The 13,380-nt window shown below is 34.6% G+C and overlaps 1 protein-coding gene across 1 annotated transcript in view; it reads left to right on the top strand.

Annotated features, from left to right (window-relative positions):
* EFHC2 (EF-hand domain containing 2) overlaps positions 1–13,380 on the top strand; it is a 163,116-nt gene that overhangs the window by 93,789 nt on the left and 55,947 nt on the right. The window contains exons 10-11 of the mRNA XM_044669224.1: positions 1,828–2,024; positions 4,591–4,724. Coding sequence (XP_044525159.1) covers positions 1,828–2,024; positions 4,591–4,724 — 331 coding nt within the window. The remainder of the gene's footprint in view (positions 1–1,827; positions 2,025–4,590; positions 4,725–13,380) is intronic.

The following is a 13,380-nucleotide window of genomic DNA, read 5'->3' as shown; positions in this document are numbered from 1 at the left end:
ATGATGTGATCCTTTATATTATAGGCTCATTTCCATTTGGAGCTAATCTTTGTGTAAGATGTGAGGTATAGGTCTAATTTCTTCCATATTACTCATTAGTATTCTGATCAGTTTTTGTTAAATAGTGAGTTCTTATTCTATTAGCATATTTATTGAACACTATTAGATACTTGTGCTTCTGTATGTTGTTTACCTAATTTGTTCCATCGATTGATCTCTCTGTTTCTTAACCAGTACTAAATTGTTTTAATAATAGCTGCTTTGTAGTATAGCTTGAATTCTGGGCTGATAAGACCTCTTTATTTCTCTTTACTTTTTTTTGAGATTCTTTACCTATTTTCCCTTCCATATGAATTTTATTATTATTTCTTCTTCTTCTATAAAGTAATCCCTTGATTCTTTGATTAGAATGGTTTTGACTAAATGAATTAATTTAAGTAGTATTGTCATTTGTAGTATACCTATGAGAAATGAATACATTTTTCCAACTATTTAGGTCTGTCTTTCTCTAAATAGTTGTTTAGAGTTTGATTTATGCAGTTCTTGTATATATACCTTGGAAGGGAGACTCAAATGTTTATGAATTCTTTTGTAATTTTATATGAAATTTCTCTTTCTACTTCTTCCATCTGTCATGGTGCTTTGGGTGGAAGTTTAAACTATATTTAATTGAAATCAAGTATTTATTAAGTGCCTGCTATGTGCAAGGAATTAATTATGTTTAGTGATGGCAATATAAAGTCAAAAATAAAATAGTAAGTGTCCTCAAGAAGATTATATTTTACAAGAGCTAAGGACCTCTCCAACAACTTTAAAATTCTTTGATTTTGTGATTTTAGTAGGAAAGAAATAAACATTTATTAAGCACCTACTATGTGCCAGGTAATGTGCTGAGCACTTTACAATTATCTCATTTGATCTTCACAACAATCCTGTGATGTAGGTATTATTATTATTTCCATTTTACAGTTGAGGAGACTGAGGAAAACAGGTTGACTTAATTGTTCAGAGTCCCACAACTAGCAAGAGCTTAAGGTTGGATTTCAACTTAGGTCTTTGTTACTACAGTCTAGCACCTTATTCACTGTCCAACCTAGCTGCCTCATTAAGCTATACTCATGAAGTACTTCATACCAATGAAACAGTCAACCACAATCATCATATATACATGTCATTAGCAATTATAAATCCACCTTACATCATTCTCTAATTATTCACCATATTGTCTTTAGTATGTCATGTAGATACAGTCAGCCTCTTGATTAAATTTTAAGCTTCTTGCAGGGGGAATCCCAAAATAGAGTCATGGGGTAGAACTCAATAAATACTTGAATGAATTGACTATTGCTTGAATTAGGGAGAGAATAGACAGGAGAAAGACTAAACTAGCACCTCATTTTAGGAGAGTAAAATCATTCCACTGCTTTTTAACTCACTTGTCTATAAAGTTCAACATTATCCTCTTTACTTCTACAACTTAAAAATTAGTCTGAATTCACACTGATGGAAAATAAAAGTATAAATTAAATTATGTGCCCTCTGGATATGAAAGAACCAGAACATTAGTGGAGAGAAGCAAGGACTTGGAAGCCTGGATTCCAGCATTTGTAAAGCCATGTGTAATCAACCACATCTTGCCATGTTTCTAAGTCTCTCTTTTCTCAATCCACACCATGTACCTAATCTCTCAGATGTACTGAGTCAATCTCTCTGCCATTTGGAAAGTGCTATAGAAATGTGAGTTGCTTTTACAAAAGCAAGGCACAAGCGGTTTTGGTTTGTTTGCTTTAGAGCAAGAACTAATTATTTGCCATTCTCTTTCTCTAGGAGTAATTGGTGGAAAGTTCTTGGAAAGAGGTCGTATTAAGAAACCTGGACAGAAAGTTTTTAAGAGTGAGCCCTCTTTATACTTCACGGCTCAGGATCTATATGTTGGTGCCCGTGTTTCCTTCAATGGTTACAATTTAATTTTGTTGAATGGTGATGAATATTCACTCTCCTATATGGAACAGCATCCAAATGAGGTGAACGTGCCTTCCCTTCTCAACCTTTTGACTTACTTTTCAGCACACTACATTCTTTCTCTCTCTATACACAACCTCCCTGTATGTCCTCTGCCCCATACATTTCACCACCAGTTTTCTATTGTTCATTCACATAGGAACCTGGCACATGTGATGGACCTGCATAACTTAGCCTTGGGTCTCGCACAGAAACCAGTCCATTGTCTGTGTCTGTTTATGTTTCTCAGATGGTTCCTCATGAATTCAGGTCACAGTTGGGATACAAACCCACATGGTTCAATAAAATTTCCTAGTTTTTATGCTGACAATGAAACTATTTCAGAAAGAGGTTCAATAATTATTGAAAAGCAATAAAATTTAGCACATATTGAGCTATTCCAGTTAATTCACTTATAACTGATTATTAAAGAGTAGATATTAACTAAACAGAAGTCATATAGGCATCTGATAGTAGTTATGGCTTCAACTTCTTATAGGAAGGATCACCTGAGGCATTGGTATAAATAAGAATCCAGGAAAAGATAAGTGCATTCTATTTAGAAAGAGTTAAAGGAAGCTTGCTATGGGGAAGGCAGAAAACAGAGGCAGAGGAATGCTGCTGCTTTTAGTATATTGTAGAATTTCTAAGTAAAAAATATTAATAATAATACAATTTTGAGTTTAATAGTGTCTTTGCATTGAGGAGTTCAACAGTCAAGCATACATGAACAGTATAGGAAATATTTAATAATTTGAAGAAAGAAAGTTATATTATCACCTATTTAACAAAGTGATGATGTTAATTTTACATGATTATAATATTATTAATGTAGCATTTTGAGACATTGTTGGTATTGCCTCATCTGGTCATAAAATGTCCCAGTGGGATGAGTTGCTAAAATAAACCTCAACAAATCAATTCTTTTTGTCAGAGATGATTAGCTTGCGAGTTATAGAAAAATGTCAGATTATACATCTCTCTCTTTCTGTCTGTTTCTCTCTGTCTCTTTCTGTCTCTGTCTCTCTGTTTCTCTCAGTCTCTGTCTCTCTCTCCCCCCACATGTAGTTTGGACTGTGATTTTCACAGCTGAAATTTGAGCTTAATTTTCCTTTCCTTTCTTTTCAATACAAATATTTTTAAAAGAGAAAAGATTGTACAAAATTTTTAAATGCATGCTTTTCATATTTCCCACTGCATGAAAGATAGAAATTTGGTATAATATTATGTAAATATTGATGCCCACTCTTCTGGTTTCTTTAAGCAGCCTTGCAAATAGCTTAAGAACATGAATAATTATAATAGATTTATTCATACACCTGTCAGATTTGTATCATCTTGTTTATTGTGTAGATCCCTTCCAAATCATCACACACAGAACACTAGTGTAAATCAAGATGTGTACTGAGATGTTGGTAGGCACAGAGGAAGTAATAGAGGAAGGGAGGAAGAAAGGCTGATTCCTACATTTTATTAAAATTCCTTCTCTCACCACAATCTGATTTCTTTCAGTCATGGGGTCTAAGTTAACCACAGGTTTTCTAATGGTTAATTGTAATAATTGTCTTACACTGCTGAGTGGCCATACATTTATCATGACTAATTCTGTTGTAAGGCAAACTGTTTATTTCAGTTGCATAGCAAAAAGATGCTCTCTGATGTCAGTGGGAGAAAAGGAAAAGATCCAACATATATGCCATTGAATTTTAGGTTGAACTAAAGGAAAAGAGATGGGGATGGGATATGAGGATTCATTCATTTACTTGGCAGCTAATTGATACAGTGGAAAAAATGCTAGACTTGGAGTCAGGAAGCCTAAAGGTCAAATTCTGCCTCAGACACTTACTAGCTGTGTGATCTAGCTTCTCTAAACTTCAGATTTTTCATCTGCAAAATGGAGCTAATGACCCCTATTTTATTGCAAATCTTGAAACGCTTCATAAATGGCAGTTATTATATTATTGGAGGAATATGGAGCCTTCAATTCAACTAAAATTTTTTTCTAGATTACATGTCGATACAATTTTAATAATTCTTTCCCTCCATCCTATCTCTTCCCCCCTTCCAGAGATAGTGGGTGATGTTATTTATGTAGGTTGTACATGTGCTATCAGGAAATAATTTTTTTTCATGTTCATGTTGTGAAAGAAGATACATTTCACTTACACTAGAAAAATTCATGAATGAAATAAAATGAAGAATGATATGCTTCGATCTGCTTTCAGACTCCATCAGTTTCTTCACATATTTGGTTAGCTTTTTCAATATCTATTAAGAAAACTTTATGATCTTAATGGATTAACTAGAGAAATTATTTCAAAGAATTAAATATTTTCACAGGTTTGTGAATTGCTTTTAAAAATTCTGGTAATATATAGATGACTGTTATTTATCTTTTTATTTTAATAATCTGGGAGACCTAAAGCCATTGAAAAATTAGGAGTTTTTCTTGCTTAATATCAGCAGGATTGGCCCTACTAAGTCTTTAGGTATGTTTCTTTCTTTATGTTTAAATACTTATATTTACATACACTTATATATGTATATTATATTTATTATATATCTATATATTTTTCTCCCCATTTTTAGTTTCCTATGGGCAACATTGAACTTATCCTAAGAAAACTGAAAGATTATGGAGGCTCCAATTCCAGAGAGATCAAGATGATCTTTGCGGCCACTGACCCTCAGCACACAAAGATAATGGATTATGAAACATTCAGGTAAGAATGTAGGAGGCCATCCCTTCCGTTTCCTTTAAGACTTCCCAGAAGGTATTAACAATAGACTGTTTCCTGGAAGCTGTATTTTTATGGTGACTTTTTTCTTATTACAATAGGTGACATTTTTGCATACACAATACATAATACTATACATAATTAACCATTGTACTATGGGACAGGAGCTGCCACTTTCCATATTTGTATTCCCAGTACTTAACAAAGTACCTTGCACACTATAAGTGCTTAATAAAACTGATTGAATTGACTAGGAAAAGAAATTCAGACAAACATACAGGAAACAAGCTGGTAACAACTTCTTCAAACTTATGGCCTTTATAAGGGGCAGTCAGGTAGTACAGTGGATAGAGCGCCAGGCCTGGAGATGGGAAGACCTGAATTTGAATCTAGCCTTAATCACTTCAAAACTGTGTGATCCTGGACAGGTCATTTAACCCCAGTTGCCTAGCCCTTATTGCTTTTCTGCCTTGGAACCTATACTTAGTTATCTGATTCTAAAATGAAAGAATGAGTGCGACCTAGTAGCTTTACTCTTTCCTTAGGTATCACCACAATTTCAGTGCCACGTGACATTTGAGAAAAGACCACTGCACATCCCTAGTTTTTTGGAGCGAAGGGAATCCTGAATTCATAGCTGACTAGTAGAGTCAGACATCTCTGCAAAGCAAGATCTCATTTGGCAATGATGGAACTCTATTAGTGTATTGTTGTCCTTCTTCACCAAACACTTCACTCCATACATGGAGGCTTTATATTTCTCAACGATAACCCACTGCAAGGCTTGAGCTTTGTTTGAGTAATGAGTCTCACTAATGTTCAGCCAATGTGCCCTTATTAAGCACTTGCCATATGCCAGGCAATTGTCCCATTATCGACTATTCTAGAGAGTCCCAACTCTTGCTATGTCCTTCAAGATTGTTTTAACATTCAATCTGAATTAATTCAATCCTGAATTGAAATTCAGGAAATTTTAGGTCCCTACCAAGAGCTAAGCCCAAATATCAGAAATCCCTTATGAATGCCAACATTCCTAAAGTGACATTACTTTTCCAATACTACACTTATTTTTATTGATCCACAGTATCAATATTGGACCAATTACTAAGGGAAAATGGCACTAACTGATCAACGTTAAGTGGTATAGACACTAGTAAATAATCATGGAGGACAGTGGATATGTGTAGCATCATCAAGGTTCTCTGTGGACAGTAGAGGACTCCATCCATACTCATTCTCTTCTACTCTCTCCTACCCTTGAGAAAGGTGCAGAAACAATTCCTCCCAGGCTTTGTCTAATCACCTTCCTCACAACCAGTCAGGGTATGACTGATTTTTGACCTCTGCCTTTTATTCTCTGCTCCTACTCTTTTACATCTGATGCTAAAGATTTAATCAGCCTCTGATTTTTATAACAATTAGCTTACTTCTAAACTATTGACAGTATAATTAGCCCTCAGCTCCATGTTATTCCCTTCCCTACTGTTTTAGAGTTTCTATCATAATTGTTCTGAATGCTGTTAGGAAGTCTCCCAACACTGAGACATGGTTAGCTCTATGTCCTAATTTAAACTTTATGTATTACTGGCTAATCCCTGATTTCCTCCATTTTCCTTTTTTTAGCACAGACTAAATACATAGACATTTAACACATAAGCCTGTGACCAATCATTCATTTTTATTTGAAGCGAAATCAGGATAAAGGAAGCAGCTTAACTAAAAGAAACAAAACAAAAAAAGGTGAATATTATCAGACAGGCACATGGAACAGAAGTTGGGGGAAATATGTCTTTTGGAACTTCACTCAGTCCTTGAAGAAGAGACAATAATCAGCAGACTGGTAGCCCATTATTCTTTCTTCTCTGCCTTTGCTCATCTCTCCCCATCCACTACCTCTTATCTCTACAGTTTCATTCATTAAGTTCTGATCAAAGCTAATGCTTCACAATGACTCCTGCTTAGTTTATGAAATCTCATTTGTCTGCTCTCTCATCGACTTTGTGTCTTTTCCATCACCTAGCTCAAAGATTGTGCATAGTCCAAATCTCTCCTCCAGGCTAGTTTTAGTTATAAATCCCAGAATGCTGATTAGTTCTCAAAATCCAATGATATATGTAGTGTATACTTACTTGTTTAAGTCAGTAGCAATAGGAGTGACATCATCCCTTAGTACACTGATATGCAATTAGATAAATAAATGTTCACATTAATACTGTCAAATCAATCAACCAAATAGCAAGCCTTTATTAAGCATTTATGTTCTACCACTCAACTAAATACTGAGGATACAAAGAAAAAGCAAAAACGGTCCCTGCCCTCAAGAAGCTTACATCCTATTTGAGAAAACAAAATATACAAGTCAGAAATAAAAGATAAATATCAGAGTAGGAAAAAAAAGAAAAACAATTAAGAAGAATGAAACTGAAAATAGTGATAACACTCAAAATAAAAAATCCATCTAAAGAGAAAGAGGAAAAATAAAAGAACATGAAAAGAAATAAAAGATGAATGTTAAAAGAGATAAAAATTCTAGGAATCAGAACTTTAATTAACCAATATAGAAATACAATATTTCCCCCACAAAGTAGCCAGATGCTGAATGATATTCAAACATAAAATAAAAAATATATATAAAGGGTGTGATAATTAGATTAAATCTACCCTACTCATCTTTAGATTTAATCACCAAAGGTGAAAACATTGCCACTTAACTCACAAGTTGGTGGTCTGTGACCCACATGTGCTAGAGTGAGTGACAAATCAAAACTTACTGACTGCCTCCTGGGCAGTCCTAAGAAAAGCGTCTGTTGTGATTGGACATGTAAACTAAGAGGAAGGCCCAGGAAGTGACACAAAAGAAGCTCCTTTAAAAGAGAGCTCAGTGAGCTTAGCCATTCTCTTCTGGTTCATGAGTGGGACCTGAAGGAGCGCTTCTGGTTCATGACTGGGACTTGGAGGAGCTCTGGAGCTGGTGGAGACTGTTCTTAAATCTTTCCTTTGGAATTCCACATGGTGAGTGTAGAGATTCTGTGACTGAAGCTTTTGCTTCATTCAACTCAGGGGCCCTCTGGGCTTCTGGCTTTCCAGCCTTGGGTCAAGGCCTAATTTCCCTCAGCTGAGGGTTAATTAGATCTACCTGGATTAAACTAGGAGATAGGAGCAAATTACCTAGTGTATTAGATTACTTATTCCATCTTATCCTCTCTCTCATTCTCCTTATTTCTTCTTCCTCTCCTCATTTGTAAATAAACTTCCATAAAAGTCATTTTGACTTGAGGTTATTCTTTAATTGGGGATCAATAATTACTCAATTCCCTGGCAACCAACCTTTTAATATTCATCCAATCAAAACCCCTTTTTATCCCTTACAAGGGAAAAGTTAATGAAATAACATAAAATCCTAAAAAATTAAAATTCAGGAAATCAAAACAAAATTTAAACTTTGTAGTTAAGATATCTTTAATGCATTCAGCAATAAAGGAAATTTTACTTTAAAAGACTCAAGAAGATCCCAAAGCAGAATAAAAAACAAAAGTTAAAAAAAATCCCATGGCAAAGTCACCCATGTTGTCAGGGTTCATATGTTTACTTGTTATAAGGTGAAAAATGGGAATTTGGAAGTATGAGCATTATTTGGACTGTTCCCTGGGCTAGGCATGACTAACCCTAGCTGCTGACTTCAACCCCAACTCCACCAAGAATTCTCTGTAGACATGGGGACCTGAGGCAATGGATGGAGAAGGCAATAAGATCAGACAACCTATTTTCCTAACAGACAGGAAAAACTATTGATTCACTTTTGCCCAAGGGCAAAAGCCCTGGTCCAGGCTTGATTTACTCTGGGATATTTCTTAAAATTAATAAATCGATATCATTCTTTCTCTTATCAATTCTAAATCTCCATTAAGTTTTTAGTGTACTAGCAATTAAGATGTACTGACAATTAAGACCAGTTAATGTTTCATAACTTCTTATTCAAAACTAATGAAACACACATTCAAAAGCAGTTATGATTAATCATATTTTATTTTTTGTTTTAAAAAACATTTATTACTAATCATGTATCATTTTATCTTCCATATCTTCTTGATTTGAAATCTGGCCTCAGACACTTACTAGCTATGTGATCCTGGGCAAGGCACTTCTGTTTCTTCATTTGTAAAAGGAGTTAGAGAAGGAAATGGCAAACCCTAGATGGGTTTATCAAGAAAACCCCAAATGGGGTCATGAAGATTCAGACAAGACTGAAATGACCAAACAAAAAATATGAATTGAATCAGGAATTAAAAAAAAATTAAAATAAAAATGAAATAAAATATATGTATTTTATAATAAATTAAAAACAAATTTTATAATAAATATACAACATGCAAACATATAACATATAATATTTTTATAAATAAAATAAATATATATGTAATATTAAATTAAATTAAAAATAAAAACACAAAAAAATTCTTAGAAAACAAAGAACAGAAAAAAACTTTGGATTAGACATCTACTTCCCAGACAGAAGGGAAAGTGGGGGGTAAATAGATTCTTGGTCAGTGAACCATTCTCATGTATCTCCCCAGCTAAGCCTTAGCTGACCCATTTCACCAAATAGGATGAAAACTATGGTGACCATACTCACTTTCTACCCTAGCCAAGGGAGGCTACTTTTTTTACTGCTTTTCCCCAGCCTTCATGTCCTTGCCTCTCATTCTCAGTGGACCAATTGAATCTTCTATTCAGCCTCTTCTTAGCTCTCAGCGTTCATGTGTGTGGCTGCCATGGTAGCAGCAGCAGCAATAGTGACCAGGTCAACCTAGCATCTCCTTCCCTTTCTACTATCATTCTTGGGCCACAGAAAAACCTTCTTCAAATTCACTGCTTTTCACAATGACTTCTCCTCCAAGTGAGGGTAAATAATGCTTTCCATTTTGAGACTAAGCCCCTATTTGGTCTGTAGGTCATAATAAGCCAAAAAATTCCGTCCTGTCCAGCAGAATTTTTATTCCTAACTGTATATGCCCAGGGTCGGGGGAGGAGAGAGAGAGAGATAAAATGGGCTACAGTAGAAATGGGAAAATTTAAATTGAAGGTCAACTGAAAGATTTCTGGTCCTAGGGACAATGTGAATGAATTAGTTCAGGAGTATGTAAATTAAATTAAACCTAGAAAACAAAGAAGGCTTTCAATTCAGACCAAGAGTTTTGCCTTTTGAAAGCTATATGGGAGGAAGCCAGGCCTGATGGAGTTAAGTCATGGGGTTAGAAATCAGAAAATAAGCTTATAAAAATGGAGAAGTGAGGATATTCTGTTATCATCTCTGAAGTCGCCCATGGCAATGATGACCAGTAAACCAGATTAGAAGTTCAAAATATTGGAAAATTTACTTGTTGTTTTACTTAAGCATCAGTGGGTCTCTAAAATGAAGGATCATAAAATTATAAAATATTAGAACTAGAGAGGATCTTAGAGAGTCCAATATTTCTCATCTCAGATTATGCAGCTTTGCAGTTAAATAGCTACATTCTTTACTGAATACTGTTCTGTCCTCAGTTGACAACTTAGACAGCTGAGTTCAGACTGAACCCAGGGAGAAGGTGGGAGTGTTAAAGATGAGAAGAAATCCTATTTTAAAATGAATATTTTAAGAATTAAAGACCTTTGGTAGTAAGAGTTTTGTGGACTAGTTGGGGAAAATGGATTTATTCCAATAATCATAGATTATAGATAAGGAAAAGAGATTCAGTGGATAGCAATAAAATACCGTATCCAAGGTCACACAGCTAGATAATACTTGAGATTATGTATGCCTTATTTTTTAGAATTTCCAAAATTTTTATAACAATAAGAATTTGTAATTTCTTTGTATCATACATATACAAGACACATACACATACATATATACATATATATGCATATGTGTGTATATATATAATGGTTGCAATGTTTTTGAAATTCAATTCAACATAGATATTTATAATGTGATTATTATTCAAATAAATTTCCCATCCAGCACAGTTAATACAGTCACACATAGTGATATTTTAATGTGTTAAGTTGTAACATACTGTGGGTCTTTTATGAAGTTCCAGCACCTTTCTGATTGAGTCAAAAAGGAACAACTTGATTGACTGAGGAAACAAATTATCGATACCTTAGAGGATTTTAAATAGCAAAGCCCTGGATAAATTTCAAATTACAGGAATGGGAAATTGCAAGACAGGAGCTGCCTTTTGAGGAGGGCTGGAGGGGGTGGGACACTTTACCCCAAATTCTTCTCCCCCTACACAAACACAGACAAAAAACATACATGCATACATACGTACACACACATACACAAGCACAATATAATTTTATTGTATTCATTTTTAAAGCCCTTAACTTCCATCTTAGAATCAATACTATGCATTGGTTCCAAGGCAGAAGAAGGATAGGGGCTAGGAAATGATGGTCAATGATTTGCCCAGCATCACACAGCTGGGAAGCATCTGAGTCCAGATTTGGACCCAAGACTCCCCATCTCCAGACCTGGCTAAGCCACCTAGCTGTCCCTTGCCACATATTTATATGTCACACATTTATGCTGCACACATATTGTGGTACCATGTTATCTTTGATTTCTTGTACATATGGTGCCTTTTCCTCTTTCTTTGTTCCCTTTGAGATATAGGCCTACTAGTGGTATTGTTGGGTTAAAGCATATGGAGTTTTGTGACTTTTTTGGGTATATTACTAAATTGTTTTCCAAAATGACTTTCCCAATTCAAAACACTATCACAACTAGATTTGTATTCCTATCCTCTCATAACCCTTGAACAAATTTTCCCTTGAACGAATGAGAAGATAGGAACATTCCAATGGGAGAGAGATGGAATTTCAGAGCTAATTTAATTCATCTTTATTATTTTTGCTTTGGGGTATACATGTTGATATCAATAGTGCTAATTTTCCCCCTTGAGAATTGCCTATTCATATCCTTTCATGATTTATTTGCCAGGGAATGCTTCTATTTCTTTTATATTTTGATCAAATCTCAATTTATTTTGCATTTCAGACCTTTATCAAAGAAATTTACTATTATAACTTTCTCCTCAACTTTAACATTTCCTTTCTCATTTTAGCTATATTGATTTTATTTGTGCAAAAATTTGTTTTATGTAATCAAACTCATCCTTTTTATCAGCTGATTCTATCATTGTTTTATCAAGAACTCTTTATTTATGGTTGCAGAAAAAGTTCTCTACTTTTCTGATTTGTTTATTTATATCTATATTTTTTTATCCATTGGATTTTATTCTAGTACATGATGAGAAATGGTTCCTTGAAAATGATACTTCAATTTATAGGTTCCATGCCTAAAATACTCTCTCCTGTCATCTCTGCCATATATAGTTTTTCTGGCTTCCTTCAAGATTTCTTCCTTCTCTTCCTCCTATCCATCTATCTACCTATCTACCTGTCTGTCTATCTATCTATCTATCTATCTATCTATCTATCTATCTATCTATCTATCTATCTATCTATCTATCTATCTTTCTGTCTGTCTTGTTGTCTATCTATCCATCCATCCATCCATCCAGCTAGTTATGTCTAGAGCTCGATCCTGCAGTGAGCATAAAAAAGTGTTAGTCCAAACTACGTACCTCTGTTCATACCATTCTCTAAAGAATGCTCTCCTCCCTATAGCATCCTTGCTACTTTCCGGGCTGAAATCAAATGATTTCTCTTTCATGAAGCCTTCCCTGATTCTGCCAGCCAGAACTATAAGCTCTCATTATCTTCATGATCTCTTTATGTACTAATACTTTACATATCACTTATTTATATTTCTTAACTCAACTTAGCTCTCTGTAAGGTCATATATACACATATATTTATATGTACATATATATATAAATGAAGTGAGATGATTAAACATTAGTTTAGTTGCTCCCAGAACAGTGGATGGATTTTGTTTAGACAAGGGAAGAAGAGGAAAAATTTTTGTTCAGAGACAAAGAGAAAGGTCATTTGATTTTTTTTAAGCCCCTACCTTCCATAGTAGAATGAATACTGTGTATTGGTTCCAAGGCAGAAGAGCAGTAAGGGCTAGGGAATGGGGATTGAAGACTTGCCCAGGGTCACATAGTTTATTAAGTGTCTGAGGTCAGATTTGAACCCAGGATCTCCCATCTTCAGGCTTTCATCTCTATCCACTGAGCCACCTGGCTGTCCCCATCATATAATCTTATTTAGTAAATGAAGAAGCAACTTCCAGACACCAGTTTTCTGTAATTAGTATGTGAACCCCTCACCCCAAACAATTATTCCAGGTTAGCATTTACATTAAGGATTATTGCCTTAGCTCATTTAAATGCACATTGTACCAGTGTATGCCACTTTAAAACAATTTCATAGAAATTTTAAACAATTTTAAACAAATTTCATAGAAAATAGCTTGTAAATGGTCTCTTTGTGAAGAGCTTGTTCCACAACACATTGCAAGGATTTGTAACTACAAGAGTTTCCTATTACACTTTGATACACTGACAAATGGAACCATGAAACAATACTGAAGGTACACAAACACAGAGTGGAATTTAAAAAGCATTGCTTTGAAATTATCATAGATATTCCATTAGGTGTACAAGGAGTAAAAACTTTATTATTT

Source organism: Gracilinanus agilis, chromosome 3, assembly GCF_016433145.1.
Source record: "Gracilinanus agilis isolate LMUSP501 chromosome 3, AgileGrace, whole genome shotgun sequence".
Classification (NCBI taxonomy): domain Eukaryota; kingdom Metazoa; phylum Chordata; class Mammalia; order Didelphimorphia; family Didelphidae; genus Gracilinanus; species Gracilinanus agilis.
Note: the sequence above shows the minus strand (reverse complement) of the source record. Positions and strands in the feature narration are given on the sequence as shown.